Here is a 21468-nt window from a genome sequence, read left to right as displayed (position 1 = left end):
TATCCAGTCACCCACCAGTGGGTTCTTGGGTTGCTCCCACCTTTAGGCTGTTGTGAGTAATGCTGCTGTGAGGCTGTGTGTGAGGACATCTGCTCAAGTCCCTGCGGACAGTTCTTGTGTGGACCTGGCCTTTGACTTTCTCTGAATCTGTGAAAACTGCACCTGGGGCCTGGAATTCTAGGCCAGTCTATTCCAATGGTGATGGTGGGAGTGGGGGGCGGGGGAGGACAACGGCCCCAGATGGGCTCACACGTGGTGCATGAGAAATGCTCTGGAGTGGAGGGAGCAGAGCTAAGCCACCTGGGAGCTCAGGAGAAGACCCTGGCCCTCCTGATGGAGGGCGAATCAAGGACAATGTGGCAAGAAGCAGAGAAGAGTGGGACGGCCTCGGCCTCTCCCTCTCTGGGAGGAGACATACCACTGCCTGGAGGAGAGGAGCAGGACAAGGGAGGCCTCTGTTCCCCAAAGGGCAGGCATGCCGCAGAGGTGGCCCCAGGGGCTCCAGAAAGGGCAGCCGGGCGCAGGGGCAGAGGTTATGAAAAGGGAGAGGATGCGGAGACTGGCGCTATTCAGAAACCCTCAGAGGGGCCCTAGGCGGGGGCAGGGGTCTGGATGCTCTAATTTGAAAGCTGGCCCCCAGCTCAGCCAAGTCCTGAAACAGGAAGGCACAAAAGCCGAGGGTCAAAGCGCTGGTGGGTGTGAATGGTGCATCGTGGTCTCCGACCTTGGCCTTCTGAGCTATGCCATCAGTGTTTCAGCGGGAGGTGGGCAGACTCCGGCAGGGAGCAAAGGCGGGGTCTGGACTCCTGTTTGTCCCTCTCACTGTCTGCCTGCCGTAAGCAACTTTCAACTGGTACATGATTTTTTTTTTTTTTTTTGGTGCCAAAGTGTCTGGGTTCAGGTAGAAACAGTGACAGCCCAGGAAGCGTGCGTCTGTGAACTCAGAACTTCTGAAGTGTAAGAGTGACTTACGTGCATCCCTTCATTGGCTCTGGCCCTGGTTAGTCCAACCCCAGGAGCTTCCCTGACCTGATGTAGTTCAGAAAGAACTGTCCCCTTAAATCCAGAGAACTGGCCTTCTAGACTGTTCTGGGATCCCGAGTCTGTGAGGTCAGCCTGGACTTGGCCACAGTGACATTCCCCTGAGGCCAGATCCAGGTGCCACGGAGCCTGTCAGCTCAGCTTTCTACAACTGTTGACGCCAGAGCCAAAGATGGCCCCATGTCTCCACAGCCTGGTGACGCAGCGTCCCCCCAGCATCCCCTTCCCCCGGCACCTCCCCCGATGCCGGTGCCAGGAGACTGGGAGCTGTGAAAGGTGACCGCCAGCTCAGGGCGGAAGCCTCCACCCCACACCCTGGTACTGACCAGACTGACGACAGAGACCATCCACGCTGAGGTCCCACAGGAGAACAAAGGCGCCCGAAGAAATTTCTGGAGGCCATGTCAGCAGCTGGGAGGAGAAACCACAGGTTGCCGGTCACTCCTATGAGTTACAGCACAGCACGCACCTTTACTGCTCCGTCAAGTAAGTCCATTCAATCCTCATGAGCCCATGCGGGACACGAATATCGTCATTATTGCCATTTTACAGAGGAGGAAATCACGCTCAGACGCTCAAGCAGCTTCCCAGGGTCACCCAGCTAGTAAGGGCAAAGCCAGGATGCAACCTGGTCTGTGTGACTTGAAACCTCCTACTCCGTCCACCTCCCTGTGCGGGAGTCTTGTCCTGCCCCTCACTCCCCGTGGTCACGGCTGGGCCCCTCCAGGCAGGAGCCAGTGCAGGAAAGAGAAAGAGCTTGAAAGTCAGCTGGACAATGACAGGCCGGCCCCTCTTTTTGATCCCCCACCACTTCCAGGGCGGTGCCTTAACTTCCCTCATCTGAGATGGCGGCTCTGGGAGGCCCCGGCACTCAGTGCAGATCCTCCAACAACCTGGGCTGGGGAGGGGCGGCAGGTCACCCACTTGACTCAAACTCCCTGGGATCCTTACGTGAAGGCTCCTGGACTCTGAGGGTCGAAGGGACCAAAATTCTGCTACCCTGAAGCTGCCCTTTCTGGGCAAAAGACTCAGAAAGAACCTCTGACCCCCCTTCCCTTTCCTGCCCAAGAGACTCAGACAGAGAACGCTGCTCCAGGAAGGAGACCTTAGGACAGGGCTCCTCAAACTACGGCCCGCGGGCCACATGCGGCCCGCCGAAAACATTTATCTGGCCCGCCGGGTGTTTTTGCCGCTGCTGCCTGTTGCTTAGCAGCCGACTAGTTTTTATTAAACTATAGTCCGGCCCTCCAACGGTCTGAGAGACAGTGAACTGGCCCCGTTTAAAAAGTTTGAGGACCCCTGCCTTAGGATGTCGCCTCAGCCTGAAGTGAATGACGTGTGGTGAACAAGAGGCCCAGCAGCCTGCGAGCTACACACTGTCTATGAACCACGGTCTCTGGGTGGTCCAGCCAGAGCTGTCCTGCCAGGTGCGATCTGCTCTTCCTCGACTACCTGTGAGTCAGCCATTCTCACTTCTGGAATCTAATTCCCATTCCCTCTTGTCTCCTTTGCCCAAAAATGTCTTCTATACCCAATGCCGCCTCACTGTCTTTGGAATGCCATGCCTATGTGAATTCCATGCCAGGCACATGCATTAAACTTTGTTTTTCTCTGTTAACCTGTCTCTGTTCATTTATTAGCCCAGCCAGAAGAACTTGGAAGGTAGGAGGAAAAGTATCAATATTTTTTAGCCCCGGAGGCTCACAGTTGGGCATCTGGGCTGAGTGGCATGGACAGCACCTTCCCGACAGTGCCATCTGGCCTGAGGACACACAGAGCCAGCCATGCTGCCCCTGCACCGTCCTCCCGAGGACTGAGAAAAGGACGCTATGGTGGGCTCCCTGGGCACAGCCCCTTTCAGGACAAGGTCCCACCCCCAGGGCTCAGTGCCGTTGCTGCCTGAGGGCCCTGAGCCAGTCCCTCTGGACATTAACGACATTAACCTTGGCTGAAGGGAGTGCCTCACCCAAGGTCACACCCCTCTCCAAGTGCAGCCTTTGTCTGCTAACTGGCCTAGGCTGGGGTCCAAAGGCCTATGCCCCTTGCCTCCATTGGGACAACTCTAAAGGTCCCCCCAGTCCCAGAAGCCCTTGCAGGACTGGCTGTGACCTCTCTTGCATTTGCTTTGACTCCGCCCAGGCCTTCTCTTCTCTCCCCCCCAGGGTAGCTGCTGAGAGTGACGCACACCCCCACCCTCTTCCCAGAAATATGCTGGGAAATCACGTCTCAGAGCCAGCTTCCTGGGATCTGACCTAAGAAACCAGAACTCTGCCTCCTCCTCCTCTCATAATTTCTCATAACTTCTTTTTTCATAGCTGGACATCTGATTGTTTCCCAACAAGAATATAAATTCAGAGCAATGATACCTGCTTTTGTCCACGTCCCCAGCAAGGCTCACTTGGCAGGTATACACTAGGGCTCTAGTAAAGAGTTCACGTAATTCATGAGCACCAAGGCCAAAGTCTATTCACCCAGTGACCACTGTATACCCACCTGAAGCCCCTGGGAGGGATCCGGGGTGGCAGCAGGACCTTGTCCCATGGGACCTGAGGCTATCCTTTCCAAAGAAACAGTTGAATGAGCAGGTTGGGGAGGTCTGCCCTGCTCACCCACACGACTGAGTCAGCTGCAGGTGTGCCCAGGAGCCTTGGGCAGCTCCAAGACCCTGCTCACCCAGCTGCCTTTGATAGGATGGAGTGGGGTTGGGGTGTCACTTAACCCTTCTTAGTCCAATCAGACTCTCCTTCCTGAGAATATACTTGGCCATGGTGTCTGCAGAGTAGAGAAAAGCCAAGATCTTTCCTAGGATCCCAAACCTTCTCCATCCTCGTTCCTGCTCCTCCTGACACCACCACAAATGACCCCTGCACCTTTCTAAGACTCTCCTCAGCAGCTTCAGGGAGTCCCAGGGATTTCTGCCTCTTGCAGTCAGAGTCCCCATAATAGGAAGGCTCAGAAGTATGCTGAGCACAGGGCCACGTTCTGGGCAGGCACCCGTGACGCCAGTCCCCAAACCCCTCCATCCCTAGAGCTCAGTACAGCAGGTCCTTGGCCGATGTCTATGAATGAATGCATGGTGCTACTGTGGGGAAGTTGCAAGAAAGCCCAAACCTCAGAAGTGAAACGGCAGGGTCCCCGTGAAGGCCTGCAGTGTGACCACATGACAGCCACATGGCCACCTGTCTCCTTCCTGAAGATGGAGAACTGGAGCCTCTTGCTAACACTCCTTCCAGAAGGTGCCAGGCCCTGGCAGAGCCATGGGGGACCATCCAAACAAGGCAGGTCACAGGACTTCATTTAACCTCCACCTGGGACTCTCAGCCCCTGTTCACAGACTACAAAACTGAGGCCTAGGCTGACACTGCTAACCTGCCCAAGGTCACACAGCAGGAAGCGGCAGAGGAGGAACTGCAGCAGTCTGTCTGGCCTCAGGGCTGGCACCTCTGCTCTATGGCTCCCCTGGGGTGACAGAGGTGGGAGAAGAGACTGGGCAGGGGTAGCTCACTCCTCCCAGGCCTTATGGACAGGGAAGGCCGTCTACACTGTGCCAGGGTCACACAAGGACCCCCTGTGGGCGACGTCTCAGACGGGCCCTTTGTGCCTCCCAATGCCCGATTGTGTGTTTTGTCATATACTGTGCACGGAGCACAGAGACACTGCACTGACTGGGAGCAGAGAAGAATGGCCACACTGTTCCCTGTCACTGGCCCACCATTCCCACTGGGCCTGGGGGAGGGACAAGGGCAACAGCCACACACAATAGCCCCAGGCACCAAGGGTGCCTCTTCCCTCAGGGGCAAGGAGGGGCGCCGGGAGAAGAGAGCTGGAGGGCTCTTTCTGGAAGGCAGCCAGGCAGCAAGGCGACTTCCTTGACCAATCGCCCTGCATGCTGCTCTCATGTACAGCGGGGATCCAGGCTCCAACGCGCAGGAATGAGACCAGGTGGAACTTCTGACCTGCCCTCCCGGACAGGGACGGTTCTGTCCTGGGTAGGTGCCAAGGCTGGCCGCGTTCAGATCTCAGCAGCTGGTGCTGGGCTGTCCCTGCTGGCTCTCACCTTCTTCCTCAGGCCCAGGGGCAACCAGCAGGGCAGAAAGGGGCAGGCGCAGCTGCTCTGGGCTTCCCCAGCTGACTACAACCCACAGAAGAGGCAGACGCTCAACACCTGAGCAGCCCCAGCTTGAAATTCACGGGGCCCCCACACTTGCAGGGTGCTCCAGGCCGTGGCAGGCCCTGAGCTAGGCCCTGAGACTTGGAATAGAGATGAGCTGGGACGCGGGAGGCACCTGTGGAGTAGCAGGGACAGGACCACAGAGAGGACTTCGGGGGCACAGACAGTACCCTGCGAGGCACATGCTCTGGGCGACAGACCGCAGGCTGGTCCCAGCATCTTCCCAATGATGCCATCACAGGCCTTCCTCCTCTTGCCTCAGCTGGAACAAACCCAGAAGTGGCCCAGACCAGAGGAGGAAAAGGCATGCTCCCGCCCTTTCCCCTCCCACCCTCCTTCCCCCCCCCCCCCACCTTCGCCGTGGCTATGCCAGGCTGCAGGCCGGAATGCTCCCGCCACCTGGTGGCAGGCCTGGGTCCTCACCTGGAACAGCCACCGGAGCAGGGGCACAGGGCAGCCGGGCCGGTGCAGGTAGAGGTTGCTCAGGAGGCCACTGCGCAGGAAGGAGAGCTGCTGGGCCAGCGGGGAGCTGCGGGCAGAGGAGCGGAGCCAGGTTAGGGGGCTCCGGCCGGCGGCCTGGCAGCCTTCCTTCACACCCGTCTCAGTAAAACGGGGTGGGGGATTCCAGAGTTTCAGCCTCACCAGGGTGCTAGAATCATGTCAGTCATCGCTATGGACAAAACGTTTGTACAGCCCAGGATGCAAGCAGCTGGGAGGGCAAAACTGCTCCCATCAGAATCACTTGCCCCGTGAGCACATCTCACAGTGCTTTGAACACGCTGTCCTTCCCACTGGACAGAGGGGGACTGAGGGGTTCACAAGGTTGACTGGGGGATCCGAGGCAGCTCAGGGGAGAATCGGGAGACACAGCCGCAGCCTAGGGCCCCACCGTTGGGGGCAGAGTTACCACAGGGCCCACGTGGGCCAGCGTCCGGACTCCGATTACACGGCGCTTTTCTGCCTGGGCTGTTTTTCCGAAACAAAGGGGACACCTGAGAAGATGGGGAAATAATAGAAAGGGGCTGGAGGCAGGGAAATTCTGGGAAGCAAATCACAAACAAGGGTGCCGCCGAGGACTCCAGAAACCATGTAAGCAGCAGCGACCCAAGTCCAGGGGACTGGCACCCAGGCACCACCTGCCTGTGGCCCCAACCAGAGCCCCACTCAGGACAGCGTCCTAACAGGAGCCTTCAAATCCCACTGCCACATGGAAAGGAGCCCGAGCCCACCGGCCTGCTGGCCACCCTGTGACCAGGAGCTGAAACGCTCCAGGTGGCTCTAGGGCAGGGGTCCTCAAACTATGGCCCGCGGGCCACATGCAAATACAAATATTGTATTTGTTCCCGTTTTGTTTTCTCACTTCAAAATAAGATATGTACAGTGTGCATAGGAATTTGTTCATAGTTTTTTTTTAAACTATAGTCCGGCCCTCCAATGGTCTGAGGGACAGTGAACTGGCCCCCTGTTTAAAAAGTTTGAGGACCCCTGCTCTAGGGCCTTGGAGAAGGAGCTCCGGAAGCCACTTTGGAGGGTCGCTGGCTTCATACCTGGGGGGCTGGGGCGGGGGAGCCTGTCCTGCCGCTGCATTGGTGAGCACCCTTTGCTCTCGGGACAGTCCTAAAGGCAGTTAATATGGATTCCAGGAGATGGGAATGTAACTTCCTGTTTGTTCTTGCTTTGATGGCCAGGCCCACGCCAAGATTTTGGACAGCATTTAAAATCCTGACTCCAGATAGAGAGTCCTCGGCCAGCCCACCCTCTCCTTTTTACAAAGGACATATCTTATTCTGTGAGGCACGGAATGCTCCAGAACAAAGGTTCTCCTCCAAGCCAAGATGCTGTCTCCTTGAGTATGTCCAGGCAATTTACAAATTGTTTATATTTTCCAAGTCATTTAAGTTCAGAGGAGAAAGCAGCTTTCTCCCTGTGTTTGTGAAGTTGACGGCTCTAAAATAGACCTTTATTTGTTCATGAAACATGTGTGTGCCCCGGGGCTGCTGGTGCACCGCTCGGCTCCATGCGCTTGGTCACATGGACACTTTCATGGACTGACCCCATGATGCCCGCGTGGTTCAAGCACAGAACCCCGGATGCAGACAATACCCAGGCAAACGATGTCTGGAGGACCTCACAGACCAGCAGGACTTGACCAGGGACCACGTGGCAAGGAGGCTGGTGCTCCAGGGACTCTTAGGAGACTGTGGCATTCTGTTGGGGCAGTGGTCGGCAAACTGTGGCTGGGCAAACCACGGCTCGCGAGCTACATGCGGCTCTTTGGCCCCTTGAGTGTGGCTCTTCCACAAAATACCGGCTCTTCCACAAAAAACTGACTTCTGCGCAGGGGCCACGAAGTTTCAATCGCACTGTACGCACGCGCCCGCACATGGTATTTTGTGGAAGAGCCACGCTCAAGGGGCCAAAGAGCCGCATGTGGCTCGCGAGCCGTGGTTTGCCGACCATGGTGTTGGGGGGACTGACCGTACAAGCCCCTATTGGCTCAATCAATGCATTTCCAACCGCTGCTCCAAGGGAGTGACACCCCTCAGGTGGCAATGTCTCACTTCTGCCTCGCCCGCTTTGCAGCGCAGTTGCTGCCACAGGAATGATCAGGCTGCCTCTGGGCTCATGGCTGCCGGGTTAGGGTTAGTCTGTAAGACCAGCAAGAGATGGCAGAAAAAGTGGCCCAGGGCGCCCGGAGCGAGGGCTTTAGGAACTCTGTGCCCAGGGCTAGGCCACAAGTGCTGCTTCACCCCACGAATTCACGGGCTGCCCCTGCAGCAGAAGGGACAGGTGAGACATGAGTGACCTCCAGCTTAGTGGAAGGGCAGGAGGGCCTCACTGCACAGGGCCCTGATGGGAGCAGGAGAGCGTGCAGCAGTACCTGGGAGGAAAGGGGAGGGGCAGGGGGGGTGTGCTGAGCACTCAAACATGTGGGTCACAGACTCAGTGGTTGTTAGATTTACCAAAACCCCTGCCACGTCTACAAATCAAGAACTCGGACGCGGGGTGGCTAAGCCAACGCTACAGTCAGCAGTTATGCTGACAATGAGCCGGGAGGAGGGAGCCTTGGTCACAGCAGATGCCGCACGGCCTGGCTGAACACAAAGCCACACTGTCCACCCTGGGGTCCCAGTAGGGAGGTTCTCGCCAGGACAAGGAGCAGCCAGTCAGAAAACTGCTGATCCCCAACCCCGTGGCGAGGACGGAGGGCCCGGGAGCTGAGGGAAGGAAAGGGGAATCAGCCCCAAAGGAGAACTGCACAAAACAAGGGACAGCACCAAAGGGCCGGCGTGGACCCACGCGGGTGCTGGGCAGAGCTCCGGCCTCTGCGTGGACGTCCATGCCTGATAGTGCCTTGCCAACAGTCCTCCAGCCTTCCCTCCCCCACCTCCCGGCAGCAGTCCCAGAGGGCAGTCTCTCCGTGCCTCGGGAATCCCACGCTGGTGGAGGCATAAACACAGTGTAGCTATTTATACAGTATCAGTTTCTGCGCCCTTGCCAAGTTACTCAAATGAAAGTTTAACGGCCTCCTCGAGAACAGAAAGGAATAGTGCTCAGAGCCTTCATCCCTGCTGCTCTTCTCTTTCTGGCTTTCCCTTTGTCAAAGCTAAGCAGCATCACCAGGTCAGAGGGACCCCAGCGACAGCCCTGCCTGTGGGCTCTGTGTTTTCAGGGACAGTCGCAGCCAGTGGGTGGCTCAGTCCTGCCCACTCTCTAACCACTGGGTTTATTTCACAGGCCTCACCCGCCGCATGCCGGGAAGAGGAGGGCCTGGCAAAGCGCGGGCTGGCCTCAGAGATCCGGTGCCCACGCAGCAGAGCCCTCTCAGCTCGGACCCGCCCACGTTCTCCTGTTAAAGTATTCACGGAGCGAAGCCCTGGCCTGTGTACCAGGCGCCCCGCCTGCAGGACACCCCCACGCACACTGCGGGGCCAGGGGAGCACCCTGAATAATTCAGCGGGCAGCCCCCACCTTCCCTGGAGCTGCCTCCTGGCCGGGAATGGGCACGTCCTAAAGCTTCCACTCAGGGCGTCGGATTTCCTGTTGAACTGCTGTCCAGGGAGGAGGAAAAAGTTCAGCCTGCCACCGGCTCTGTCATGAAGGCCTGTGCCCTTGGTCCCAGGGAACTGCACTGAGGCCACACATCCAGCTGGGTGATGAGCAGAGGGATGGCCGGGCCACCTCCGGTGCCACAGCTGCGGGCTGGGACCCCTGTGCAGGCCCAGTCCCGGGGACACGCCGGCTGCGGCGCTCGGCTACCCATTTGCTCTGCCGTCTGAGACCAATAGCTTGCTTACTCGGTGCCAAGGTTTCCCATGGTGAACAGTGGGGAGAAAGATAATCCTCCTTTTCACAGACGGGCAAGAAGCGACTCTATTTCTGGAAGTGATTTTTATGGAGGCATTCACTTTTTCTCCCCTCAATGATAAAAATGTTCACTACAGAAAGTCTGGAAAACACAGGAGTATAAGGAGGACAGTTACAATGACCTGTAATCACAGTGTTAGCTGTCTGTACGGCAGGAAATGGAAACACTGCTTTTTTGAGATCAAGTGATCTTTTATTCTTCCTCCATTTTCGTGTTTCCGGCTGAACACAACGGGATAATTATTAAAGGACCAGTATTCCCCACTCTTGTGTCTGAACTTGAAGTCCTTGGCAGAAACAGGAACTAAAAGATGGCCCTGAGGCTAAATGGTGACCTTCAGGAAGCAGCCCTTACCCATGCGGAGCAGGGCCCGGACCAGAACGCCCTCACTTTGGGATTTGCCGGCTGGCAAGGCCGCACTGTCGTTAGCACGCCTCAGGCAGGAGGGCCTGCATTCCTCCCTCCAAGGGAGCCGGCCAGCCACCTGGCCCCATTTGGCAGGGCCGCTCAGATCCAGGTCACTGCTCCATGGGCCAGCTCATCTGTCCAACACTTCCTGCGGGCCGTTGAGCCCGGGGCAGAAGTCCTGCTGTTGGCACAAACCGTGAGGCTGCTCAGGAAGCTGCCTTCCTCTCCTGTGTCCTCCCCACCCCACTCCTGCCCCGCCTGTTTGCTATCCCCTCCTTTCTCCAGCTCCACTATCTTTCCTCTTCTCCCTTCATTCCTTTCCCCCCTTTTCATCATCTCTTTATTAGATACATTTTCAATTTGGTAAAGTGAACCTTCATCAATATTCATATGCTCAGGCCAAACCACCTCACATCACAGCCAGGGGTATACTCCAGACCTCCAGACAGACACTGTGTGTGTAAGCACATTCTCCACACGCTGTTCTAACAGGGAAGGAGGACACAGCCTGCACGCCACGCAACGAGGACGGCACCAGTGCAGTGCAGCATCCTTCCCGAGCAGCGCTCACTGTCTGCCCGCGTGCGGTGTCTGCGTCCTGATGTGAACAACATGTAGAAGACATCTATAAGACAATCAAGGAAAGCTCAACATTGATTGATAATAGGAAGCTACTGTGTTCTTTAGGTGCAATAATGGCATTGATGTAATGTCTAAAGATAGAATCCTGCTTTTAGAGACACAAATTGAAGTACATATGGATTAAATTATGTGTGTCTGGGATTTGCCTAAAGACAACCCGAGGGGACAATGCCAGTTAGGGGGCAGGAGTAGAGACGGAACAAGACGGGCTTTGAGCTGATAATTGTTGAAGTTGATGCCGGCACATGAGGCATATTATACTGCTCTCTTTACTGTTAGGCATGTTTGAAACTTTCCATGCGACTCAGTTTTAAAAGAAACACATCAAAATGTTACCTATTATTAAAAAAAGTAGATTTAGAATTAATGAAACAGACATGAGGAAGCCCCAAACAGCTGGAAAAGAGAACAAGATTCCTGGGTTCAAGTCCTAATGTGGCCGAAGGGGCCACAGAGGCAGCCTGACCTTGTGAGCTGGTGGGCCAGCTGCCTCCGTGCCAGCTCCTGGCGGCCTGCACTGCACGCAGGGATGCTGCACACTGAGTCCTGCGGCTCTTTTTCTTCCGTGTATGAACTCACAACTGCAAGTGTTGCATGTTACTGTCATGAACTTTTTTTTGTTTTTTTTTAAGCCTTAAAAAGCAACATAGTCAGTGCTTATGTGATAACGATCATGAACTTCCTTCCCAGGGAAGAGGAACAAGCTGTCCTAACATTACACACAGTGTGCTCGGCCCGGACACAATCCCAGCGTCAGAGCACACAGACTGACGCAGGGCCCCAGGGAGTGGCTGGCAGCGCGGCGCATGCTCTGGAAACTGCTAGCTGGCCCAGAAAGCGGCTCCCGTGTTGGTGGAGACATAACTCCGAAGGCATGTAAGATGACTGTGATTAAAGTTGTTTGATGAAGCTCAGGTGTGAGGGAAAAAGGCAATATGAGTACATAAATACACAGGCTAATATTTACTGAAATGTAAGATTTTTAAAAAATTAAATATTGTTAGACACTGTGGCTATTTCGTCTACATCTCTAAAAGTCGACACATCCAAATGGGCCAAAACACAGCTTTGGATTTCCTCCTTTGGGGTGGTCCTCATCAGGGGGCTCCATGGGGAGGGGCCTGGTCATGCCCCACAGACACTTACCTGAGGAACTGTCTTTCCAGGTGGTTACGGGGCTCCAGGTGCGAACAGTCCAGGTCGCAAGGCAGGGGGTGATGCCTGGGTAGAAAGACAGCCTCTCCTGGATGGACTGAGGGGATGACCTGCAGGGACATGGAGAACCTCTCCACCAGCGTCCTGGCAAAGCAAGGGAGAGAGAGCCGGTCAGCAGGCACACCTGGTCTGCAGCTGGGGCCTGGGGAGCTGGGGGTGTGTGAACTGAACCAGGGGGACAGCGCCACCTGCTGACGGAGAAGAACCCCTGAGATGTAGACTAAGGCAGCAGTCGCCAACCTTTCGGACCTCACGAACCCCCAGTGGTCCGTGGACCACTGGTTGGCGACCGCTGGACTAAGGGGCCCTCTCCTTTCACTCTGTCATACACCTGACCCCTCCGTGGGCCTCAGTCCAGGAGCTAGAGGCTACGGTGACAACCCCAGAGTGCCCACCATGTGCAGTGCCAGGTGCTGGAGGATGGATCAGTGCCCTTGCACTTCCCAGTGCCCTCCAGCAGGTGGACAGGCCAGAGCCCAGACCTGGGTCAGCCAGGGTCAGGGAGGGCATTCTCGCCATGAAGGAGCCCAGGCTCTTCCTCAGGGCAGCGGTCCTCAAGCTCCGTGATCAGGAGGACTCCCCGGGAAGCTGATAAAATGCAGATGCCCAGGCCCCACCTTCCCTGTGAGTCTGAGTAGATTAGAGAGTAGGGAGAAGAAGAGGGGATACAATCCAACTATGTGGGGAGGGTACACACTGTCAGTACCGTCACTGCATGAAGAGGGAATGGGGAAAGGGAGGCAGTGGGATGATTCCTGGGAATGAGGTGGCTGCACCACAATGCAGGTGGAAGAGCAAGCTGCAGAACGGGAAGTGTGTGTGTGCACGTGTGTGCGTGTGTAGGTATACACACACTCATGAATGCACACAGCACCCCCCCACACTCCAATATCTGGCACATGCAACTATGAGCTAGGGTCAGCCCTGGGCAGCAGGATTTGGGGAAAAGAAGGCATTTCCTGTTTACTTCATACAACATTTAACAGCAACAAATTAAAGCAGCTACGGTACTGCATGCCCTCCCTCACCAGAGGACTACCCCTACCCAGGATCCCAGCTGGGCTGAGACTGTGAACTCGGAGAGGGTAGCACTTGGCGTTCCCATTAGGATGTGGTATGTAGCAGCGGGCACTGGAGGTGGAGAGTGAGGTGGTTGCCCGCTGCTGGCCAGGTGAACTCTCCCACTTCATGCTAAGTGCCCCACTGTCAGGGGATGACCAGAATTGCAGGTTGCCCTGAGGGTGAAGCAGCACAAAGGGGTGACCTCTGGAAGCAGCCTGGGAAAACTGCCACACAGATGGTAAAACAATTTTCTGTTTTACTCATTTCTTTGCCATTTGAGATTAATTTCTTCGCTGTTTGAATATCCGAAGTTGCTTTTGTAATTTAAAAATGTACAAATTATTCAAAGCCTGCAAGAAGTAGGCTTACCTACAAAAAGGTCTTACCTTGTCCCCAAACCACTGTTCAAAGGGATTTTTGTGATATTAACTATAACGTCTGTCTGTCATTCAGAGTTCCGAGATGACCCTCACACATCTAATCGAGGGCTTCCTGTGCAGCCCAGAACTGAGGATAAAGGATGCTGTTGTGGTTTAAATGTCCTCCCTCCCCCACCCCAGCACACACACACAAGGTCTTTCAACTTGAAGAAATAGAGAATGTGGATGTTGTCCATTCAAACACTAGCCAGTCCTTTGCGTGCAAGCAGATGATCTGCTCAGGATGCTCAGGGTCCCTTCTGAGGGCAACTGTGGTTATATGAGTCACAGGCGACTTGTTTGCCAGACGAGACTGGGCCCCCGCCTCAGCTCACCCCACCAGACCTACGCTCCTCCATGCGCCATACCCGACTCAGGGAGAGAAGAGGCTGCTGGCTTTGTGTATCAGGGAGTCATTTTCTTTGAGGCAGAGAGTTGAACTGTCCCATCAACATGATCCCACATCAAAACCACCACCTCAAAGTGGCTATTGTCAACAGGCTTTCTCAAAGTCCAGCTTGAAAATGTCACGTGCCCAGAAAAGTATCAGCGATTTCCAAGCCTGAAACCCCTCCTGTCTTAAACGGGTTGCCCAGATAACTCCCTTCCTGCTAGGATTTAAAAATATCCAAGCGTGGCTTCTGTAATCCTGAGTGCACGTGGCAGGAAGGCAGAGCTAGAGTAATTATTCCTGCTGCAGAGATATTTAAAAGGCTCAATTTCAAGGCTATCTGTCCAGCGAGTGGGGAACTGGAAACCAAATCCAGAGGCCCCAACATAGAGGAGCAGTGCTCTCATCACCTGTGCCGCCATCAAGGGCTCCACCCGCAACGTTCCACCGTTTCCACGCTCAGCACACGTGCCCGCACTTGGAGGCGCTGTGAGGCGCACAGCCTCTCCCCTCAGGGTCCCTGGGCAGCGCGTGAGCAGTGCTCAGCCCATCTGGCACTTGGCTCTGCAGTGAGGACTGGCACTGGGCAGGGGGTGCCGCCTGCCCAGTTCTGTAGTGAGACTTGAAGGCAGCACAGCCACTCACATGTTGTCTGCAGGGCCTTCAGCCACACAAGAGCTGAGTCCTTAAACAGACTGCATGGCCCGCAGAGCCTGAGATATTTACCGTTTACAAACTTCCCAGTAAGTGTGCTGAGCTCTGATCTAGTCCTGAGGCGACTGGTTACCAAGAAAATTGCAGAAAAAAGCAAACAGTCCACCAAGGTGTCGTTCATAATAATCTCTGGTCAACAATCATATTTGGGGTAACAAACATGGAGGCCCTGAGGAAGTCCGTGTGCTTTCACTCAACATCCTCAGCAAGTGGGTGCCGAACGCACACTCAGCCTATCACTGCAAACCAACACCGGATAACAGCACTCAGACCTAGGAAAGAGCAAAGCCTGCTCTGGCCGGTGTGGCTCGGTGGTTAGAGTATTGGCCTGTGCACCAGTCAGAAACCTGTACCTGGGTTGCAGGTTCGATCCATAGGCCCGGTTGGGATGCCTCAGCCACCTCATTCCCAGGAATCATCCCACTGCCTGCCTTTCCCCATTCCCTCTTCATGCAGTGATGGTACTGACAGTGTGTACCCTCCCGACATAGTTGGACTGTATCCCCTCTTCAATGTGTCTTTCTTTTCCCCTACCTTCCCCACTCTCTTAAAAATTCGTGGAAAAAATATCCTCAGGTGAGGACTGACAAAAAAGAAAAGGCAAAGCTTGGACAGCCACAGTCAGGGCGTGTTGACCAACTTGTGCTGTCACATGGCTGAAGTGGCTCCCCTCGGGCAGCGGGAGGGAGGGAGGGAGGGAGGGAGGGAAGGAGGGAGGGAGGGAAAGACAGATAGATCTATCCTGACTGCCCTTCCCCCTTCAGCTACTGCCCATTTTTCTCTTGGTTCTGCTCCTGTTCTCCTAGGAACCTATTCCAGTCAGGTTTGCCCAAAGCCACCCACCAGAGTTGTTCTTGTCGAGGTCAGCGTGGCCTCTATGTTGGGCCTTGGGCACCTGTCTCTTCTCTCTATATACTGGCTCCCAAGTCATCTCACCCAGTTTTATGTCTTTAAATGTCATTTGTATATAGAAACTCCCAAATTTGCCTTTCCAGACATGGCATTCTAGCCACCTCCTTGATCCTGCCTCTGGATCCCCCAAATGAACTCTCCATCCCACCCCACCCCACCCCATAACCCCTAGTCTTACCCCAGACAACTCCCTTCTGCTCGCTCAGGCCAAACCCTTCTGGCCCCTTTGATTAATACCCCCCCGCCCCCGCCCCCGCCCCCCCCCCGCCCCCGCCCCCCCCCCCCCAATCTCCCCTTGACACCACTTACCTCTTCCAGGGCTCTGCATAAAAGTCATCTGCTGGGGAGGGGGGGCTTTCCCAAACCTCATCCCAAACCTCCCAACCCTCCCAACAGTCCCAATGCTCCTCCCCAGTTTATCCTTTCTCATTAGCGCCTGTCACATGGCTTCACCCAGCTGGTTCACTGTCTCCCTGTCCTAAAAGCAAGTGATATGAGGGCAGAGATGTCTGCCTGGCTTCGTTCCCACAGCATCCTGAGTCTGTTACAGAGCCTGGCGCCGGTCAGGTGCGCGGTTTATTTTTTATGTTGGATGGATGAATGGATGGAAGGATGGACAGACACATGATGAACACATAGCAGGGTACCCTGAAGGTGGGTTCAGCTGTGGTCCTTGGGCATCTCTGAGACTGGCACAGATGAGTCCCCGGCATGACAGCACGGAGAGAAGCCATCTTCTTTTCCCAGTGGGGACCGGGGACAGTGTCATGTGGCTGCATGCTCCCCTTCAAAGGCAGTTCCCATTCAGGCTGCAGTTTTGTATAGTTATTGTCTCAAGAATAGGCTCCATAAATGTGGGCAGACAAGCGGGGCTGAGCAGGCCATGTTTTGGATCTGTGTCCTCAAAGGCCCACACTAGACCCTGACACACAGCTGGTGAATAAATATTTCTCAATGAATGTGGTTTAAGGGAAGGAGGCAACCTGAGAACTCATAACCTGAGATCTCAACCTGAGATCACTGGCTGAAAGTTCAAAATCCAGTGTGGTGGACTAAGTCCTTTGCGTGAAGAGGTGGGTGAAGGGGTCCTTCCCCCCATATCCTCCCCACTTCTGCCTGCTCCCCCTCATACCCTCCCCAGTGCTCCCCTGTGCCCCTGGGTGCCCACCGCCACCTGTGCTCCGGTGTGAGAGGCACGGCCTCCTCATGGAGATCCAAGGAGTCATGATCAGCAGGGTGTTGCAGGAGCAGCTCCCCCCACTCCTGCTCCAGGGCCTGTTCCCTGCAGGGAGATGAGAGCCAACAGCTCAGTGCTGTTCCTGAGGGTCATCCAGCCGTCACTGGGATACAGGGACCCCTAGAAGGAGGGGCCGGGCAGCCGAAATGCCTGCCTCAAAAACTTCTATCTTGGTGATGTAAGGACACATATGTAATAACTTAATCAATAAAAAAATTAAAACCAAAACAAAACACTTTTATCTTGACGTTCTCCCTCCAGGGAGCATGTGCCATCTGCTTTCCCCTCTCCTTCCCCCACAGGCACGTACCCCCTAATCTCTAAGGGACCTCATGAGACTTGCAACCAGGGGAGCAGTGGGCAGCTCTTCCCGGGCTCACCCCCTGGACCTGCCTCCAAGGCCCGCTCTTCTCTGACTTCCCAGTGAGCCCGGCAGCCCAGCCTAGGCTCCCCTGTGGCTTCTTCTATGCCCTTCTTTGTTTCACTCTCCTAAGTATATTTTTGCTGCAGTCAATGCATTCTTGCTTGCTTTTCTGCAAAAAAAAACCAACCCCAAAACAAACAAAAAACAACAAAAACACACCATAAACCCCCAAAACTTCTCTCTTTATGGGGGGCGGAGCTGCGTTGCACTGACTGAATCGTCCCTGATGTGCAGAGAGGAGCAGACAGGCCTGAAAGGAGATGATTTCTGCCCTGGCCTGTGTGGCTTAGTTAGCTGGAGCACTGTCCCGTAGACTGAAGTGTCACAGGTTTGATTCCCATTCTGGGCACATACTCAGGTTGTGGGTTCAATTGCCAGTCAAGGGGCATGCAGGAAACAGTCGGGCAACCTTCCTCTCTCTCTAAAATCAATGAAAGCATGTCCTCCAGTGACGGTTAAAAACAATTATAAAAGAAGACGTGTGGCACTACACACTTAAAGTGTGCTTTTACTTATTTTTATTTTTAATATATTTTTATTGATTTCAGAGAGGAAGGAAGAGGGAGACAGAATCATTGATGGGCTGCCTCCTGCAAGCCCCCCAATGGAGATCAAGCCCACAACCCAGGCATGTGCCCTGACCAGGAATGGAACCTCGACCTCCTGGTTCCTAGGTTGATGCTCAACCACGGAGCCATGCCAGCTGGGTTAAAGTGTGCTCTTATTAGTGGACCTTATTTTGGCATCTGCTCACTTTTTAGCACACCACGCCTGTGCCCCGCCCTTTTGCTCCTGCTGGGGCCCAGCCACACTGGCCAGGAGAAGCCCCGTGCTCACAGCTGCCGCTTCGCCATCTCTCCACCTCAAAGGGCAGCCTCCAGATCCTGCTCAGCCCTTACTCCCCCACCCTGTGCCTGAGCCACAGAGGCCTGGAGCCCACGTTTCTCCCACCAGCCCCTGAGCGCTTTATAGTCAAACCTCAATTCTCAAAGGTTCCCAACCAAGTTGTTCACAGAAAAAAATGTCTTGGTTGTTGACCCAAACTTCAGTTTTCAACCTAACAACCCTTTCAAGCTCATGCCTCAGTCTGACAAAAAGCATCTCTCCAGCCACAAAGAAGAGAATGCTTTTGTTGCTGGCAAAATGGAGATTAGCAAAGTTTTAAAACATAGAGGCCATCAAGAGTGCTGATGTTGCTAAGGGTGTAAAAGTGCTCACAAAGAGAAACCAAGATGGCGGCATAGGTAAACACCGGAGTTTGCTGCCTCGAACAACCACTTCAAAAATACAACTAAAAGACGGAACAGACATCATCCAGAACCACAGGAAGGCTGGCTGAGTGGAAATTCTACAACTAGGAGGAAAGAGAAAAGCATACCGAGACTCAGAGGAGGTGCAGTGCGGAAGTAAAATACTAAGGTGCGGAGGTGCATGCGGAGCGGGCTGGCGGCTGAGGGCACAGTTGTCTTTTTAAATTGGGAGGGAGTCTCAGGATCTGAGCTCCAGTTCCCAGCGAGTCTCTAGGGACCCAGACCCAGACCCAGACTCATACGGGAGAAGCGGGACTGTCTGGCATTGGTCGGAACTCGGGGGGGTTGTAGCGATTACCGGGACACTGAGAAGCAGAGCCTCTGAGGGATGGACTGAGGGCAGCCATAACTGATAGCCCCGCCCTGTTGATCCCTAGGGACCTGCCCCGCCCAAGCCCTGCAGGGAGGCTTTTGCTGGATAGCCTCAGGCAAAGGCTACATTAGCACCTCCCTAGAGATCCAGGAGCCAGGAAACCCAGAGGTAAGAAGAGTGGGACCATCCAGTTTGCAGCTCCATGGAACCATAAAGGACACACACAGGGGGCAGACTCAGTGAGCACCAACGCCCCACAGAAGCAAGTCTTGCCCCAGAGGGGTGTGTCCAGCACAGAAGTTCTCCCACTGCAGACACAGCTGATTCTCACAGCCAATTGGTCTGGAGGTCAATTCCTCCTAGTGATACCTTCAACAATCAAGGCTTAACTACAACAAGACTGTGCACAAAGCCCACAAGGGGGTGCACCAAGAGTGTCCTCAGATAATTGGGAAGGCTGAACCACTGGGCCCTAGAGGACACTCAGCACAGAAAACCACTTTATCAACACAGGGAAGCATAAAAAATGCGGAGACAAAGGAAAAGGACACAAATGACAGAAATGGAGGAAAGCAAACTACTGGATATAGAGTTCAAAACCACGGTTATAAGGTTTTTCAAGAATTTTCTAGAAACTGCCGATGAACTTAATGAGATCTACAAGAAATCTAATGAGACCCTCGAGGTGGTGATAAAGGACCAACTAGAAATTAAGCATATACTGACTGAAATAAAGAATATTATACAGACTCCCAACAGCAGACTAGAGGATCGCAAGAATCAAGTCAATGATTTGAAATACGAAGAAGCAAAAATCACCCAACTGGAAAAGCAAAATGAAAAAAGAATCCAAAAATATGAAAGTAGTGTAAGGAGCCTCTGGGACAGCTTCAAGCATATCAACATCCAAATTATAGGGGTGCCAGAAGATGAGAGAGAGCAAGATATTGAAAACCTATTTGAAGAAATCATGACAGAAAACTTCCCCTACCTGATGAAAGAAATAGACTTACAAGTCCAGGAAGCGCAGAGAACCCCAAACAAAAGGAATCCAAAGAGGACCACACCAAGACACATCATAATTAAAATGCCAAGAACAAAAGACAAAGAGAGAATCTTAAAAGCAGCAAGAGAAAGACAGTTACCTACAAGGGAGTACCCATACGAATGTCAGCTGATTTTTCAACAGAAACTTTTCAGGCCAGAAGGGAGTGGCAAGAAATATTCAAAGTGATGAATACCAAGAACCTACAACCAAGATTACTTTATCCAGCAAAGCTATCATTCAGAATTGAAGGTCAGATAAAGAGCTTCACAGATAAGGAAAAGCTAAAGGAGTTCATCACCACCAAACCAGTATTATATGAAATGCTGAAAGGTATCCTTTAAGAAGAGGCAGAAGAAAAAGGTAAAGATACAAATTATGAACAACAAATACACATCTATCAACAAGTGAATCTGAAAATCAAGTGAATAATCTGATGAACAGAATGAACTGGTGATTATAATAGAATCAGGGACATAGAAAGTGAGTGAACTGGCTATTCTTGGGGGGGGGGGAAGAGTAAGGGGGATGCGGGAAGAGACTGGACAAAAATCGTGCACCTATGGATGAGGACAGTAGATGGGGAGTGAGGGAGGAGGGTGGGGTGGGAACTGGGTGGAGGGGAGTTATGGGGGGAAAAAGAGGAACAAATGTAATAATCTGAACAATAAAGATTTAAATAATAAAATAAAAAAAAGTGCTCACAAAACAATCACAGGCAATTGAAAAGGTAGAAAATCTTGTTGATTTAGAAAAACAAAAAGCAGTTAGCCTGTGGTAGCATTTCCGAGGCAATGATATATGAAAAATTCATTTAAGGGTATTAGGGGATGGCTCAATAAATTTAAGAAAAGAAGTGTTATTTGTAGATTAAACAGTATATTGGATGTGCACTGTATATAAGAAAGGTTAAAACAGGGAATCATTTGAGGTCTGTGATGGATTAATTCAATTTACAGTATTTTTTGTTTTGTTAATCCTCACCCTGAAGATATTTTTCCTTTTTTTTTTTTTTTTAAGAGAGAGTGGAAGGGAGGGAGGGAGGGGGGGAAAGGTAGAGAGAGAGAGAAAGAGAGAGCGAGTGAACAAGAGAAACATCAATATGAGAGAGAACGTCGGTTGCTTTTCTCCCACACGAGCCCTGACGGAGGCCAGGGATCAAACCTACAACCCAAGTACGTGCCCTGGATCAGGAATCGAACCCAGTTTCCTTGGGTGCTTGGGCTGGGCTCTAACCATCGATCAACATTAGTCAGGGCTCAATTTGCATATTCCTAATGGGGAAAATGATTCGGTTTTTGAACAAATCACTTCTCAAACAGCCTTCCAGAACAAATTAAGTTAGAGAACTGAGGTTCCCCTGTACTTCCCTTTTCAACCGATCCCTACCACAGGCCCTGCTGCCAACCATTATCTTGCCTGAGCCCCTACTCCCTCACCTGCTCCAGCCTTCTCTGTCCTCGCGCTGTCCTTGTCCCTAGGGCTGTTGAGGGCGTCCTGTCTCCCCAGCCCTTGTCCTGCCCCTCCCAGGGCTTGCCCTGGCTCTGCCCATAGGTTCTAGTTCTGAGATTTGTACCTCCAGCCTGGCCTCTGTCTTGAGTGCAGATCCCCCTGGCTAGCCACTCACTGGATGATGTCTGGTTGAATGTACTCATGCCCATTGGATGCCACAGGTCCAGTTCTGAATCCCTCTTTCCCACAAAGGCGCCCATCTCATCACCAGTCACCCTACTTCCTCTCACCCTTCCCATCCATCCTCCATGATGCATTCAGAGTGCTCTTTCTCAAACATGTG

General features: G+C 53.5%; 1 protein-coding gene across 1 annotated transcript in view; it reads right to left on the bottom strand.

The window, feature by feature from the left end:
* FAM178B (family with sequence similarity 178 member B) overlaps positions 1-21468 on the bottom strand; it is a 104991-nt gene that overhangs the window by 80400 nt on the left and 3123 nt on the right. Inside the window, exons 5-8 of the mRNA XM_059659063.1 lie at positions 16519-16626; positions 11778-11930; positions 5636-5741; positions 1368-1452 (exon numbers count right to left, since the gene is read on the bottom strand). Coding sequence (XP_059515046.1) covers positions 1368-1452; positions 5636-5741; positions 11778-11930; positions 16519-16626 — 452 coding nt within the window. The remainder of the gene's footprint in view (positions 1-1367; positions 1453-5635; positions 5742-11777; positions 11931-16518; positions 16627-21468) is intronic.

Source organism: Myotis daubentonii, chromosome 12 (assembly GCF_963259705.1).
Source record: "Myotis daubentonii chromosome 12, mMyoDau2.1, whole genome shotgun sequence".
Taxonomy (NCBI): domain Eukaryota; kingdom Metazoa; phylum Chordata; class Mammalia; order Chiroptera; family Vespertilionidae; genus Myotis; species Myotis daubentonii.
Note: the sequence above shows the minus strand (reverse complement) of the source record. Positions and strands in the feature narration are given on the sequence as shown.